Source organism: Mytilus edulis, chromosome 13, assembly GCF_963676685.1.
Source record: "Mytilus edulis chromosome 13, xbMytEdul2.2, whole genome shotgun sequence".
Taxonomy (NCBI): Eukaryota; Metazoa; Mollusca; class Bivalvia; order Mytilida; family Mytilidae; genus Mytilus; species Mytilus edulis.
The window spans coordinates 44,285,371-44,303,144 of record NC_092356.1 but is presented as its reverse complement, the minus strand read 5'-3'; the positions used below and the strand labels follow the sequence as shown (position 1 = coordinate 44,303,144).

Below are 17,774 nucleotides of genomic sequence, written 5' to 3'. Positions count from 1 at the left end.
ACTTTTTTTGTATATATATATATATATAACATATTTGAACTCTGAAAAGATGGTGTGTGATGATGTGAGTGGTAATACACAATATGCATGTATTTGCACTTTATTATGTTCTACATTACACAATTAGAAACCTCTTAGACTCTTTAATAAATTCATATACATTCTTTACAATTCTTTCATTTTCAACATTACGTAAAGACTTATCGCCGGAGGTTAAGGTGTTCAAATTTAGTAGAGAGTTATCTGGTAACCAATGTAGATTATTAAATAATTTGGTTCTTATATTCGAATAATTAGGACAATAAAAAAAAGAAGTGACGTGAATCTTCGAACTTAGCACCACAACTACAAGACGGATCTGAAATAATGTTGACTCTGTTAAGATCATAGTTCAAAAAAGAAGCTGAGCACCTAAGTTGTGTCAATATTATATTGAGTTTACGATTGCCAAAGTCATAATGTTTTGGTACTTGGGCTTTTGAATTCAATTTAAGATTTTTTAGTTCGGTTTTTAATTTACCTAAAGAGTCAATTGTTATACACTGACACATAAAATTCTAAGCTATAGCAAATTTGTAAAATCACTCAATAAAACACCGACGCACCCGAAAAAAAGCTCTGACTACTATCAAAATAAAACCCAAACATATAGAAATGAATTTAGTCTCAAAATGTCGTTTTTAATGCAACAAGAATTTTTGTAAAGTGTCTCTATATCTAAGGATATATGGATTCCATGTATGCATTTCTATCGAGATTTGCATTGGTAGGTGTATAAAAATGGCTGTATTCTGTTTTTTTGGAATCAAATAATTGTAAGGCTCAATTCAACTTTTTTACAAAAAATAATGTCGAATTGATAAAGTCTTTTTATCTCAAATACTTATACCCTCTATATCACATCTCGTCAGAAAGGAAGTCTGTTTGTTTTTAACTTTTGATCATACTCACTCGAACAAAAGTGGTCACACTCGACAAAAACGATCAAATCACTCGAAAAAACCACGTTCTAGCCGGACACTATACCTACCGTGATATGTGTGTGTCAAAATATTGCGATTAAGTAAACGAAACATCCCAGTAAAATTGAATTCCAATTTCTTATAAAGTAATTATGATGTATTACTACATTTAATTAAAATCCAACGCAAAGCAAGAATTTCAATATCTACTCTGAGCAATCTGGATATCCAGTTTGGTCTAGAATGATTGATGATTTACTTGCTAAAACAATTTATTATCACAAAAAATAAAAAGAAAAAAAAGAATCGTAATATATTGTTTTAACCAAATAACAATTCAATTGTATATATGTTCCGGACCATATGAGTATTTGAACCATACGCGTATGGTCGGACCACATGAGTATATACTCGTTTGGTTATTAACGGGCCGGACCATATGAGTATTTGGACCATATAGGTATCTTTTTTCAATAATATGCGTTAGAAAACTTTATACAAAAACAATGATTGATACATGCAATTGTATTATTTACAATTCAGATAACATAACATATTGATGCCAAAGTTAGTTTTCATCGCTCATTGTATTCTTGCATGTATGCGTAGTGTGACATTTTCTTCCATACGGTACCATAGCTTTTCTTGGGTTCTGGGTCAATCCGATGTGTTTACGGTGTTTTTAAAAAGCTTTAGATCTCCAATATCGTAACATGACTGAAGTACATCATATCACCAGACAACTTTCAAAAATAAACAAATGTCTTTGCCAGTAACGTCATTCATTTTTAGCTCACCTGGCCCGAATGGCCAAGTGAGCTTTTCCCATCACTTGGCGTCCGTCGTCCGTCGTCCGTCGTCCGTCGTCCGTCGTCCGTCGTCGTCGTCGTCGTCGTCCGTCGTCGTTAACTTTTACAAAAATCTTCTCCTCTGAAACTACTGGGCCAAATTAAACCAAACTTGGCCACAATCATCATTGGGGTATCTAGTTTAAAAAATGTGTGGCGTGACCCGGCCAACCAACCAAGATGGCCGCCATGGCTAAAAATAGAACATAGGAGTAAAATGCAGTTTTTGGCTTATAAGTCAAAAACCAAAGCATTTAGAGCAAATCTGACACGAGGTAAAATTGTTTATCAGGTCAAGATCTTTCTACCCTCAAATTTTCAGATGAATCCCACAACCTGTTGTTGGGTTGCTGCCCCTGAATTGGTAATTTTAGGGATTTTTTGCTGTTTTTGGTTATTATCTTGAATATTATTATAGATAGAGATAAACTGTAAACAGCAATAATGTTCAGCAAAGTTAGATTTACAAATAAGTCAACAGGACCAAAATGGTCAGTTGACCCCTTTAGGAGTTATTGACCTTTATAGTCAATTTTTAACCATTTTTCGTAAATCTTAGAAATCTTTTACAAAAATCTTCTCCTCTGAAACTACTTGGCCAAATAATCCAAACTTAGCCACAATCATCTTTGGGGTATGTAGTTTAAAAAATGTGTGGCGTGACCCGGCCAACCAACCAAGATGGCCGCCATGGCTAAAAATAAAACATGGGGGTAAAATGCAGTTTTTGGCTTATAACTCAAAAACCAAAGCATTTAGAGCAAATCTGACACGGGGTAAAATTGTTTATCAGGTCAAGATCTTTCTGCCCTCAAATTTTCAGATGAATCCCACAACCTGTTGTTGGGTTGCTGCCCCTGAATTGGTAATTTTAGGGATTTTTTGCTGTTTTTGGTTATTATCTTGAATATTATTATAGATAGAGATAAACTGTAAACAGCAATAATGTTCAGCAAAGTTAGATTTACAAATAAGTCAACAGGACCAAAATGGTCAGTTGACCCCTTTAGGAGTTATTGACCTTTATAGTCAATTTTTAACCATTTTTCGTAAATCTTAGAAATCTTTTACAAAAATCTTCTCCTCTGAAACTACTTGGCCAAATAATCCAAACTTAGCCACAATCATCTTTGGGGTATGTAGTTTAAAAAATGTGTGGCGTGACCCGGCCAACCAACCAAGATGGCCGCCATGGCTAAAAATAGAACATGGGGGTAAAATGCAGTTTTTGGCTTATAACTCAAAAACCAAAGCATTTAGAGCAAATCTGACATGGTTAAAAGTGTTTATCAGGTCAAGATCTATCTGTCCTGAAATTTTCAGATGAATCCGACAAACTGTTGTTGGGTTGCTGCCCCTGAATTGGTATTTTTAAGGAAATTTTGCTGTTTTTGGTTATTATCTTGAATATTATTATAGATAGAGATAAACTGTAAACAGCAATAATGTTCAGCAAAGTAAGATTTACAAATAAGTGAACATGACCGAAATAGTCAGTTGACCCCTTTAGGAGTTATTGCCCTTTATAGTCAATTTTTAACCATTTTTCGTAAATCTTAGTTATCTTATACAAAAATCTTCTCCTCTGAAACTACTAGGCCAAATTAATCCAGACTTGGCCACAATCATATTTGGGGTATCTAGTTTAAGAAATGTGTGGCTTGACCCTGCCATCCAACCAAGATGGCCGCCACGACTAAAAATAGAACATAGGGGTAAAATGCAGTTTTTGGCTTATAACTCAAAAAGCAAAGCATTTAGTGCAAATCTGACTGGGGTAAAATTGTTTATCAGGTCAAGATCTATCAGCCCTGAAATTTTCAGATGAATCAGACAACTTGTTGTTGGGTTGCTGCACCTGTATTGGTAATTTTAAGGAAATTTTGCTGTTTTGGGTTATTATCTTGAATATTTTTATAGATAGAGATAAACTGTAACAGCAATAATGTTCAGCAAAGTAAGATTTACAAATAAGTCAACATGACCGAAATGGTCAGTTGACCCCTTTAGGAGTTATTGCCCTTTATAGTCAATTTTTAACCATTTTTCGTAAATCTTGGTTATCTTTTACAAAAATCTTCTCCTCTGAAACTACTGGGCCAAATTAATATAAACTCGGCCACAATCATCTTTGGGGTATCTTCTTTAAAAAAATTGTCCGATGACCTGGCCATCCAACCAAGATGGCCGCCATAGCTAAAAATATAACATAGGGGTAAAATGCAGTTTTTGGCTTATAACTCAAAAACCAAAGCATTAAGAGCAAATCTGACATGGGTTAAATTGTTTATCAGGTCAAGATCTATCTGCCCTGAAATTTTCAGATAAATCAGACAACCTGTTGTTGGGTTGCTGCACCTGAATTGGTAATTTTAAGGAAATTATGCTGGGTTTTTTTGGTTATTATCTTGAATATTATTATAGATAGAGATAAACTGTCAACAGCAATAATGCTCAGCAAAGTAAGATTTACAAATAAGTCAACATGACCGAAATGGTCAATCGACCCCCTAAGGAGTTATTGTCCTTTATAGTCAATTTTTAACAATTTTCATAAAATTTGTAGATTTTTACTAACATTTTCCACTGAAACTACTGGGCCAAGTTCACTATAAATAGAGATAATTGTAAGCAGCAAGAATGTTCAGTAAAGTAAGATGTACAAACACATCACCATCACCAAAACACAATTTTGTCATGAATCCATCTGCTTCCTTTGTTTAATATTCACATAGACCAAGGTGAGCGACACAGGCTCTTTAGAGCCTCTAGTTTTTAAAACAAAAACGCGCATAAGTATAAAAAATTCTGAATATTGCACTGCTAATGCTAATTATATTAAGTTTCAAAAGTAAACAAATTATCAGACTCTTTATCCTACCGACTTTTACGTCAGTTTGTATTAAAACAGTTGACTTCTTGTGTAAAATTTCATTAAATTGTTTTGGAAGTTATCTTCCCAGATCGACATTTTGCCATTCACTCGTAATAACATATCGGTAATGAAAAAAAAATGTGTTTACTAAAAATAAGTATAGTTTTGACTAGTGATGAAATTTACTTTGTGAAACTGCTTATTTTGTTTTATTAATCTTGTTATTATTAATTTTTAATAGATCTATAATAAAATGACCTTTGGTAGTGTCTTTTTAATGACGTGACAACTAGAAGGGTTGTATGAAGAGTTAAGCATTATAAAAGTAAACCTGTTAATTGCCCGATCATACGCGTATGGTAGGGCCAGTATATACCCATATGGTCATGACCATACGCGTATGGTCCAAATACTCATATGGTCCAGAACATATATAAAAATTCAATTGTTTCTTTAATCTTAACACAACAATAATATCTGTTCTGATGTTGAATATGTGTGCCTAACTTCAAACGTTCATCACGTAATGTCACGTTGTTCTCAACATAGTATTTATCAGTGTCACATTTCAAATTAGTCATTGATTTCTTGAATAATTACCGACCATTGACTCCGGATTATATAAGTTTATATTAGTTATATTAAGTATGTAAGTTGATACATATTGTAGAGTCCATTCATTGTAAATGAGATTTCAGTCTAATCGATGAACATTGATATGACTGCTAATGCCTCTTTAATAATTATATCTGGTTTAAATATTGTGAATGTGATGAAATGTACAATTTTGGTTCTAACTACTGCATACGTGAAATACTGTTGTTGAATAATCTGTTTATCATTATTCCTTTCTATTCCTTTATTAAGGTACGAGGTTCATTTTTCTGTAAGTACGGGCGGATACAGACAACTTGTAAATAATGGTTATAACCATGGTGGCCCACAAACCTACAATGTCAAGAAGACCGAAAACTCGATGGAACTACATTTTGATTACGACGACCCAGTTCATTGCATTGAAGATTCTAGCTGCTATTCGGGAGAAGTTCCATTCATTATACGTCAGGATGTTACAAAGGTCAATAGTTGTACTATATTTATCTATGCAAATTTATACGTTCTGAAAAAGATCAATTTATTTAGTCGGGATGTATCAAATGTAAATAGTTTTTACAATATATATATATACAATATGGACGAGTGGTTTAGCGCGTCGAACAAAGTGCAAGGCGATTTGGTGCCATGCTATCTCAGTAGCTTTAGTTTAAATACCGGCCAAGGAAGAAAAAAACCTGATCTTACATTGTTGGGCTGACATTTAGATAAATTATATATAAAGAATATGTTTTCAGTTATGTGTCATCACCACGTGCACTGGTGATCCGACGAATAAAATATGCCGTAAAGTTGTCACTAGTTTTTAAGATCCTCTACGATAGATAATTCAGCTGATCTGAAAAATTCCATCGTCATGCCTTATATTTCATGAACTGTGTTATGACGCTAGATAAAAACTGACGAGGAAAGGTAACACCCGGCCACCGAAAGCTTTTTTATTGTAGAGACTAGGTTGTCGAGTAGTCTAGGGCGTCGGGCATAGTGCAAGGCGATTTTGTGCTACGATATGTCAGTATAATGAGTTCGAATCCTAGCTAGGGGAGAACAAAATGTTGCTTTCGAATCTAACATTGTTTGGCTTTTCAGCCTTGTATCACCATCACTGGTGATCCGATGGATAAAATATGTCGTAAAGTTGTCACTGATTCAGACGAACTTATATATATTTAAACAAGTCTAATTTGAAAACAACGTTCAATCCTATAATTGCGTCGGATAAAGACCGCATTATTTAAACGTGTGCATGCATTACAAATTTCTTAGTAAAGTGGTCTAAAGACAGCAAAAACAACATTTTCCAAATGACCAAAAAATTATAAAAAGTATAGTTTAGCAAAACGCATTTGACTAGCAGATGCTCTTAAACCCTGCTGACTGCCATTGGCGAGTGCCAAATAAATGGATAACCAGATATAATTAAATGGATCTTGTCATTAATTAACAAAATGTATTACCAAACAGAAAATAATAAACTTGCGGAAAAGATCGTACACCATAAACACGAGGTGCAAAAATTTGTACACCAAAGCCGGATTTGGACTATAACTTTCTCTTCAGTGATGTTGGGAATCGAAAAAGTATTTGTCAGGCCATATAATTTACCTCAATTCAGGATAGACTCTTAAGTTTTGAAAGAGTCGAAATAGGATGAGCGGATCATATAAACCGAAGGCAAGTATAATATAAGCCCAAACAAACAAATATAAATAAGTCTAAATTGAAAATAACGTTCCAACCTAGTATGATTGCATTGGATAAAATCCGCAAGTTTTATGCTTGTGCATGCAAAACAAATTACTTGGCAGAGAGGTCTAAATACAGAACAAACAACAATTTCCAAATGACTAGAAAAAGTAAAAAAAAGTATATTTTAACAGCACGCATTTGACTAGCAGGTCGATTAACTGCTGTTCTAAAACCCTGCTGACTGCCAATTGTCAGCTGGCAAATTTACGGATCACCAGATGTCATAATAGTTATAAAAGGTACCATGATTATAATTTAATACGCCAGACGCGCGTTTCGTCTACATAAGACTCATCAGTGACGCTCATATCAAAATCTTTATAAAGCCAAACAAGTACAAATTTGAAGAGCATTGACGATCCAAAATTCCGAAAACGTTGTGCCAAATACGGCTAAGGTAATCTATGCCTTGGATAACAAAATCCTTAGTTTTTAAAAAAAATTATAGTTTTGAAATTAGGAAATTTATAAAAATGACCACATTATTGATATTCATGTCAAACACCGAAGTGTTGACTACTGGACTGGTGATACCCTCGGGGACGAAACGTCCACCAGCAGTGGCATCGACCCAGTGGTGTAAATAGTTATCAAAGGTACCAGGATTATAATTTAATACGCCAGACGCGCGTTTCGTCTACACAAGACTCATCAGTGACGCTCATATCAAAATATTTATAAAGCCAAACAAGTACAAAGTTGAAAAGCATTGAAGATCCAAAATTCCCAAAAAGTTGTGCCAAATACGGCTAAGGTAATCTATGCCTGGGATAACAAAATCCTTAGTTTTTCGAAATATTTAAAGTTTTGTAAATAGGAAATTTATAAAAATTACCACATTATTTATATTCACGTCAACACCGAAGTGTTGACTACTGGGCTTGTGATACCCTCGGGGACGAAACGTCCACCAGCAGTGGCATCGACCCAGTGATGTAAATAGTTATCAAAGGTACCAGGATTATAATTTAATACGCCAGACGCGCGTTTCGTCTACACAAGACTCATCAGTGACGCTCATATCAAAATATTTATCAACCCAAACAAGTACAAAGTTGAAGAGCATTGAAGATGAAATGAATCTTATTATTAATGTATTACCAAACAGAAAAAAAATTACTTCAGGAAAAAGATCGTGTACCGCACCCTTGAGGTGCAAAAAACATTGGTTAAATTGTGTATAAAAACGAAAATTGAATTAAATAAAGGGAAAAGACAAGACTTCAATGTTTTAGTGTGCATGCATCTACAATATTGTAACCTTTGAGATTAGAGAAAGTTTTAACAGACAATCTAATACAAAATATTCATAGCTCTGTGATTATCAGAATGTCATTCAACAATCATTATGGATAAAACAATGTAAAACTCAAACCATACAGTCAGCTATAAAAAGTCCAAAAATGACAAAATAGGATTTATAACAAAATAAAAAACAAAAAACAAACAAATTCTTACGGCAACCAACGACAACTACTGAATTTCAGGCTCTTGACTAGGGACAGAGGCATACATAATGTGACGTTCATCCGTCCCCTATCTCTGGATAGTGAGGTAAAGCAAAACATAAAACTAGACTATTAAAGATAGTTAAATAAGGTTTTCTCAACTAAAATTGTATTAAGTAAATGTATTTCTTATTGGTTTAACCACAACTATATCACTTTTTTATTTTTAGGGTGCACTGAATGCTCAAGCGTCTGGATGGAGAGACAACTTATCAGGAATATCGAGATATGTATTTGAAGTTTGGAAAATGGAGTATAGTTACGACCATAAAGGATTAAGGGAGCCTCTCATCAATACGACATTTAATCCAGTACCTCTGGTTATAAATGCCAGCAACACTACTTCCTTTCCGACCTATGAACCCAATGAACCTGGTGTGTACTCCGCGATACTAGAAGTAAGTGACAAAGCGAACAATTCTAAATATGCACGACAAGTAGCAATATATGATAAAACGTCTACCATATCAACTAGCTCTGCACATGCGATTATTGTTACCACTGCGTCCGAACTGTCAAATTTTACATGGCAAACAAGTCAGTTTTCGAGAATTGATGTTACATGGTCTGGTCATTTCGTGAATGAAGTTCATGAAAAGGGATATTTCCTTGAAAAAATACTTGACTACGATCCACGTCTGGATGATGGAAGTGAAGGAAGGCGGCATGACTACAAAAAAATACTTCCTAGATTTGATGATAAAACAGGTAAAAGAAATAAAGCTGCAATACCAAATATTAAATCCATCATTCGTTTTGAAACTATAGGTATCTTTGGTGTTCCTACGTCTGTGGTTCCAAACACGGGTTGGGAAGATGTTTTACCTTTAAGTGACAATAAAAGTTTCACGCCATCTGACATTCGTGATGGAGATTCGTATCAAATTTGGATTCGTGCACATGACATAATGGGTAATAGTAAAGTTGATTCTACTGCCGTGTATTTCGACAGAAGTAGACCGTCGGTTCCTACAGTTCAACCATTAGAGTTTAACATTGATGATGGAGCATACCCATTCTCTAGCAGGTATGAAACTTTGTTCATTATATTTTATCATTACAAACATGCACAATCATTACTGTATTCTTATATCAAATATCACCTGTTATATCTTCTGTTTTTAACGTTTAACTGAGCTGTTATAAAATGATCTATGTTTTTAAAACAATTTATCATATTCCTTAATGTTAGCTCTAGGTATGAAATTAAACAATCTATTTTAATCGGTGAACATTATATAAGGTTTTGTGGTAGCATGCTATATAGCAAATCATATTAATAAAGTACCTTTGATTTTGCCATACGTTTGGTGCACAAGGTTTTTGTTTAAACCCGGGCTATCTTGATCCAGACTTTCAAATTGATATTTACTGCACTGAAAACTAGTCGGCTATGAGTCAGATTATATTGTATTCCTACGGATAATTACTAAATGTGAAGTTTTAGCACCGTGACGTTAAAATCTAAACGTTAAACAGCCATCCATCATTATTTTATCTGTATCAAAGTAAACTTTTAATACCATTGTTTTCGGCAGACAATTATAAGTCAACAAAAAAAAAATTAACTAAAATTAATTTCAAATTAGGGATAAGCTGTACGTTCAAAGTCATAAGTAAATGTTTGTTTGATTTATTGATTTATTCTCTTTACAGAGTGCGGGTTTCAGCAAAAGATGAGCACAGCGGGGTTAGAAAAGTATCATTCAGATTTGTTGTAAATGGAACTCTGATCGAATATGCAAAAAAAGATTTCCTTATTGAAACACGGGTACTTTTCTTTTGTCTTCTTACACATGTTAGAATTACTTTCTGATTCTAAATCATGTTTTCTGTTATAATCCCATTGCTAAATGGTATTTGCAAGACTATTGCAAGATATGTATTTAGGCAATTTGGCAAAGCGTTGATATCTTTATTTCTCTATTTTTGGAGGGGCAATTTAACCCTTTCAAAATGATGACATCAAACGAATAAACGAATGGTTGTCGATAATGTCAGAAGGTGATTGGACGATTTTAAGACTCATACCCACTATCAGCTCACTGGATTAATCAAAATGTACTCGAAGGTGATTTTCGTTTATTAAAAATTGAAATTATTTGATACTCATAAGAGAAACAGATTCTTCAATAGTTACTCGTTTTTCGGCTTTGCACGCGCCAGTGTTCAGTATAATGTTTTGTCAAAGCTGTTTAAACAAAACAACACATTGCCACTTCTCCTGTATCAAAAGAATGTGGCAGTTTCGATACAATCTCCGCGACAGAGCACACATTCGCTCTATACTTACTTCGTATCACTACACTACATATGTATCGTAGTGTACTGAGTATACAGAAAGGACCAAGCGCTGTACGGAGATTGGTTTTGATATTGCATTCATTTTTTTCCTGGTACCTGCAAACTATTCACACCATTGGGTCGATGCAACTGCTGGTGGACGTTTCGTCCCCGAGGGTATCACCAACCCAGTAGTCAGCACTTCGGTGTTGACATGAATATCAATTATGTGGTCATTTTTATAAATTTCCTGTTACAAAACTTTGAATTTTTCGAAAAACTAAGGATTTTCTTATCCAAGGAATATATTACCTTAGCCGTACTTGGCAAAACGTTTTTAGAATTTTGGGTCCTCAATGCTCTTCAACTTTGTACTTTGTAGACGAAACGTGCGTCTGGCGTATTAAATTATAATCCTGGTACCTTTGATAACTATTCCATTCGTGATGCACATATTTCCGTTTGAGGTAATATTGGGCAAAAGTACTTCATAATTTGTTCAACAGTATAACAGTACTACTTTTAGCGTGCCATTACTAATCGGATCTACCAAACACCTACTTCTGTTTTTCGATAATTAAACATATTGAATGTGCTGAAGTTTTTGCATACTTTTCAAGCAGGATCTAGGTGGAGCAGGATCTGCCAACTCGTCCTGAGTACCTGAGATCACCCCCAGTTTTTGGTGGGGTTCGTGTTGCTTAGTCTTTAGTTTTCTATGTTTTGTCTTCTGTACTATTATTTGTCTGTTTGTATTTTTATATTTAGCCATGGCCTTGTCAGTTTATATTCAATCTATGAATTTGGCTGTCCCTCTGGTATTTTTCGTCCCTCTTTTCAAAGTAATATTGAACAGAACTTTCTATTTTGTGTGCAGGTTATCACTAAGGAGCTGTTAAGAATTAGCAGCAGTGGTTTTTTTCCCTTCAGGTTGGTTGGACACATATTTCCCGTTTTCTGAAATTACGAGAAGGACTTCATGCTTAACACGACAACGCGTACATTCTTTTCTCTTTATTATCAAGAAGTGGATAATACATTTAATCAATATTTATTCTTTAGTCAAAAGAAACATGCAAACGTATTCCAAGTGATTGCTACTGCGTTAAAATGGGTGACTGCTTCCTGATAGACACGGTTTTAGATATAAACAACTGCTGGTTAAAGGTTCCAATTCACCAAGTAGCCAACTTTGTTCTTTTGTTGGAAGTAAAAGTGTACAACTCAGCCATGTTATCGTCTAGAACATCCAGAACTGTGAGTATACTGATACAAATATAAGCTTTCAACTTGATTTCCAGGTGCTCTAGACATTGAATATCAACGCACACACTCTCCGAAACGTAAACTTAATTCACTTTGCAAACCATTCTGTATAAAAGATTAGCTTTTACATAATATACAGGGACTCTTTTCAATGATAAAAGATTTTATATTTTCATGTATCAGAAACCATCAAATTATTGCATTTGACGTTGTTAGATTATGTTATAGATAAAAACAAAATGGGGGGGGGGGGGGGTCTAGTTAGTAACAAAAATAAACTTGTTTTCGACATTTATAAGGTGTCGATAGGAGATAATTTACCATTAAACAACTTTCAAAATCAATAGAAGTATGACACGGTAACGTTAGTGTATAAGCCTGTTATCCTTTTTTTTTGTATATTTTTTTTGTCGTCGTTGACTATACTTACGTCTCTTTACCTATGCTCCACTTCTATTGATACCGATAAAACTTGTCGACAGCTGCCGGTTTCCTACAAAGTGTTTTTGCTGACTTATGACGTCCCGATGTTATATTCCACTTTTTTTGATGCTGATAAAACTTGACCACATCAGTGGTTTCCTAGCAGGTGTTTTCCTATTGGTTTTATAACGATATGTGTACAACAAAACCGAAATGTTAAAACTAGCTATTTGTCGTCGATGACTCATAAGGTTCTGATGTTATATTCAACTTCTTTTAATGGTGATGAAATTTGACGACAGCGGTCGTTTCCTCCAATGCGTTTTCTTATTGTTTTTATAACTGCATGACTGCATGTTCTACAAAATCGAAATTTAAAGACTAGTTTTATGGGTTTATTATTTAACTGTTTTTGTTTTAGATCGGAACGGTTAAACACTTGCAAGGTATACAACAATGTAAGTTGATCATATTAAAATTATATTTACGTTGATTGGATCATGCATGTGTTACGGAACGGAATGTAGAATCCGGGTCCGTCCGCCCTGATTTCGGTTCGCCCTAGTTACTGTTCGCCCTAGTTCCGTTTCGCCCTGAGACCGTTCGCCCTGATACCTGTTCGCCCTGGGTATGTTCGCCTTGATTTTTATTTTTTTATTATAGTGTTGTGTTGTGTGTATTTAATTGAATATGTTGAAGTCAGTCTACAATTTCGCCGAATATTTACGATTTTTATTTTTTAGAATATTTACGATGTATTATGTTGTCTACAGCTAGCTGCTACTAGGTTATAAGTTCATGCCTAACAATTTGTAAACCAGTGTTTTTACCCATCCAAGCTGACTATTTTATTTGAGAAAAATGTTATTTTCATTATTAATTAGTGTTGTCAACGGTTAACCGGTTAACCGGTACCGGTTAACCGGTCGAACGACAGAATTCCAAAATCGCTAACCGGTTATCCGAACTTTTTTTTCAATTTTGGTAGATTTGATATAAATTTGTATTGAAATCATTAAATAGTTATGTTTTATGTCGTGGTAATTAATTAGACAGATCATTATCAATTGTCCAGTATATTGATAGCTATTGTTAATCCTAAAAACACTAAAATTAATTAGAACTTGTCTCTCAGCTCGGGGCAGAATCTTAAAGAAACATAATTAGTATACATGTTTTTTTAACAGTAACTTTAAATCAGTAATGCGATTAAATGTTAAGATTTACTTCATTGGTTTGTTTTTGATCTTATTTTGTGTAGACCTACATCTAAATGTGCAACCTCCGTCGTGCAATGCTTAGTTTTACTTTACACGAAATGCTAACTCAAACATTGTGAAATGCAAACCAATGTGAATGTACTCAATGTATACGCGATACGAGTAACATGCTTAAAGAAACAAGCAAACAAAGCAAAGAAACAGGTCGTATGGTGACCTATAGTTGTTAATTTCTGTGCAAAATATATGAAAATGGGTAATGTTTTATTGTGTGGTGATTTTAATGCAAGAATTGCCAATTCCCCTGATTATATTTTAAATGATGATCAATCTTATTTACCTCTTTTTGATAACTATCCAATTGATAAGCAAATCTTGAAAAGACAAAGCAGTGATACAAATAATTATAGAGGACTAACAATCACTAATGCAATTGGTAAGCTTTTTAACAGTATACTTAATATAAGGTTGGATAGTTTTTTAGAAGAAAATAATGTAATTAATGATTGTCAAATAGGTTTCACAAGAAAGGCAAGAACATCTGACCATATGTTTGTTTTAAAATGTATTTTTGATAAATACTGTAATACTAAGGATGGGAGAGTGTTTGCTTGCTTTGTTGATTTTCATAAAGCTTTTGATAAAGTAATACATACAGGAATTAGAATTAAGCTGTTAGAGATTGGGGTTAGTTCAAGGTTTTATAGCGTTATAAAGAATATGTATCTTGAAACTAGATCTTGTATAAAAATACATGATAAAATAACTGAATTCTTTCAAACAAAGCTTGGTGTTAAACAAGGTGATAACTTGAGTCCTAACTTGTTTAAAATATTTATAAATAGCCTTCCAGACTATTTTACACGAACCAGAGATCCAATTATGCTGGATGGCAAACTCATTCATTGCCTTATGTATGCTGATGACATTGTAATTTTATCTAACTCAGCTGAAGGACTACAAGAGAAATTAAATGAACTTCATAATTTTTGCAATGACTGGTGCTTAGATATAAATACTAAAAAAACTAAAGTGTTGATATTCAACAAGGCAGGCAGACATATCTCTCAAAAATTTATTTTCAACAAAGATGAGCTGGAGTTTGTATCTAATTATAAATATTTGGGTATCCAATTTAATGCATCATGTTCTTTTTCATATGCTCAGAATGATTTATACCAAAGAGCCTTAAAAGCATACTTCAAACTATGTAATGATTTTTTAGTGCATAATCCTACTGTTAAAAATGCAATTCATGTTTTTGACCATACAATAAAGCCTATACTTTTATATGGGTGTGAAATTTGGGGATATTTCAATCCCTTTACTGCACGCTTAAAAAAAGAAAACATAACAGTGGATACAATTTACTCAAGGATACTTTGTGAAAAACATCATATTAAATTCTGCAAATATATTTTAGGCGTTAATAGGAAGAGTACAAACTTTGCAGTTTTGTCTGAATTAGGCCGTTTTCCACTTCACTATGATATAGTCAAACATGTTTTAGGATATTGGCATCGTTTAGAAAATATTGGCTCATCATTTCCCTTGTTAAAAGCTGCATATAATTGTTCTAAAAAGCTATTTGAAACAAAAAAAAACCTCTTGGTATGGATTAATTAATATTTTAAGGGAAAAAATGTCAGGCATAGAAAAACATATTCTTGAAAAATACTCAACATTTAAACTACACTGTGGTCAGATAGTTAAGGGATACTATACTGCATTGTGGAAAAAACAGCTAGACATACATAAAGATGGTAAACTACGAACTTATGTAACATTCAAGTGCAACTATGGTTTTGAAAATTATTTGTCAATAATTCGACATTTTGAGCAAAGAAAATGTATTACTAGATTAAGAATATCTGCTCACAAATTGCATCTGGTAGATACCAGGGTACTCTTCGACAAAACCGAATTTGTCTCAGGTGCACCTCAGGTGAGGTTGAGGATGAAGTTCATTTTTTATTTAAATGTGATACTCATTTATTAAAAAGAGAGGAAATGATGCAAAATATATTAAAATCATGTCCAAACTTTCAAAATTTAAATATTGATAACAAATTAATTTGGATAATGAATAATGAGGATCCTAATGTACTATTTGCATTTTACAAATATATAGAAGATACTAAGAATTAAAGTACAACTTAATCTGCAATAACTAATTCATTATAACTCTTTAATATGAATTTGGATACCCTGTTAAGCCTGCACAGATCATAAGAAGAATTTCAAATTCTTTGGCACCGTCCCTTGATGATCTTTGCTGGCTGGACACAGAATCTATAATCTTAGAAATATGTTTTTAAAATATATTTTCAATAATTAAGGAGCTTGACTCATCTGCATTAAGTACAAGTAGGGACTCCCCTTTAAGCACCGACTCTTGGTGCTTTCTGCAGATAAGTCATATTAAATATCCTTTATTAAATAAACTTTGTTATTTGCAGTATACCTCATAGTCAAATGTGGGAGTGCTTTTTTGCTTTGTTTTTTATTGGGTTCTTTTTGTATTTTTTTATATATTGACATTTCTCCGCACAAACTACTAATGCCTCATGTTTCTCTTCTCAAAGTGAAGATACACTTACCGGGTGCACTTGAGTCATTTTCAACATAGTATTCATTGAATAATAATACATTGCTACTATTTTGTTGAGTGTATTTTCTGTGTTATATTATTTTATTTTATTATTTTTATAACACTTGTTACATATCTTTACTGTGTGTGTATTGCATATGTTATTGTTTATAATAATATTGTCTGTATCATATGCCCTCCTGGGGCCCTAATTTGGTAAATAAAAATATTCTATTCTATTCTATTCTATATTTCTTTCATTAATGTAACATTATATACATATCATAAATGAAAATAGGGCGAACGAACCCAGGGCGAACGGATTACCAGGGCGAACAAACTCAGTGCGAACGAACCTAGGGCGAACATGTAATCAGGGCGAACGATCCCGATACCCGGAATGTAGATGAGAGGAAACTGCCTACTGTTATGATGATTTTATTTCGATTAGCACAGATATTTGTATTATTTTAGACAAGACAAGTGCATTGCATTGAATTTGTGTCTATTCAAACATTTCATCTCTACATTACAATATTTGAAGTCAGTGGCGGATCCAGAAATTTTCATAATTGGGGGCCCACTGACTGACCTAAGAGGGGGCCCGCTCCAGTCACGCTTCAGTGATTCCCTATATAAGCAACCAAATTTTTTCCCAAAAAGGGGGGGGCCGGGCCCCCGGCCCCCCCCCCTAAATCCGCCTATGGAAGAGACAAATAATTCATTTCAGTCATGCATTTTTAATTGTTAAGTCGATGTATACTTACAAACTTGAATCAACGAGTCTGGATTGCTGAAATGTGACTGCTCAAAGAACTGGGGTGAGATAGCTTAAAATGAAAGAATTATTGTTTTCAACTTTAATAACAAATAGTGTGTTGATCAGAATGTCTAGCATCTAAAGGTAAACAAAAACAAAAATCGCAAACGGGAAAACTGGTGAATTGGTTTAGAAATCTCGATCCCATGCAGTCAAGTTTTAGACCTCAAGCAAACAGTGCCGGCAAATCATATATCTCTGATTGGAAAAATTTCCCATTCATATTGAATTTTCAAGAAAGTTTCCCAAGAAAAATTGTGAGCTTTTTATAATCAAGGCAAGTTGATTTTTGAATCTACAAACAGGAATCATTATGTTTTAGAACAAACTTAAGTTATTTTAAACCAAATGTGCTTAATGAATAACTAATATTTTTCTGTCTATGACGAAATAACATAAAAAAATGTGGTGTACACTGAATAACGCGCGTAGCGGGTTATTTAACAGTATGCACCACATTTTTTTTTATGTTATTTCGAATAGACTGATAAAATATTACAGTTATTTTTTATAATTTAATTCTAAATTCCATTTTAAACCGGCGAAACTCATGAAAAAACGTTGATGACTTCATGATCACATGACAAAATTGTGTCTATGATATGATTAACAAAA

General features: G+C 33.7%; 1 protein-coding gene across 1 annotated transcript in view; it reads left to right on the top strand.

Moving 5' to 3' along the window:
- LOC139501981 (uncharacterized) overlaps positions 1-17,774 on the top strand; it is a 65,440-nt gene that overhangs the window by 36,660 nt on the left and 11,006 nt on the right. Inside the window, exons 8-12 of the mRNA XM_071291295.1 lie at positions 5,553-5,763; positions 8,728-9,584; positions 10,214-10,328; positions 11,903-12,097; positions 12,951-12,987. Of these exons, the coding sequence (XP_071147396.1) occupies positions 5,553-5,763; positions 8,728-9,584; positions 10,214-10,328; positions 11,903-12,097; positions 12,951-12,987 (1,415 nt within the window). The remainder of the gene's footprint in view (positions 1-5,552; positions 5,764-8,727; positions 9,585-10,213; positions 10,329-11,902; positions 12,098-12,950; positions 12,988-17,774) is intronic.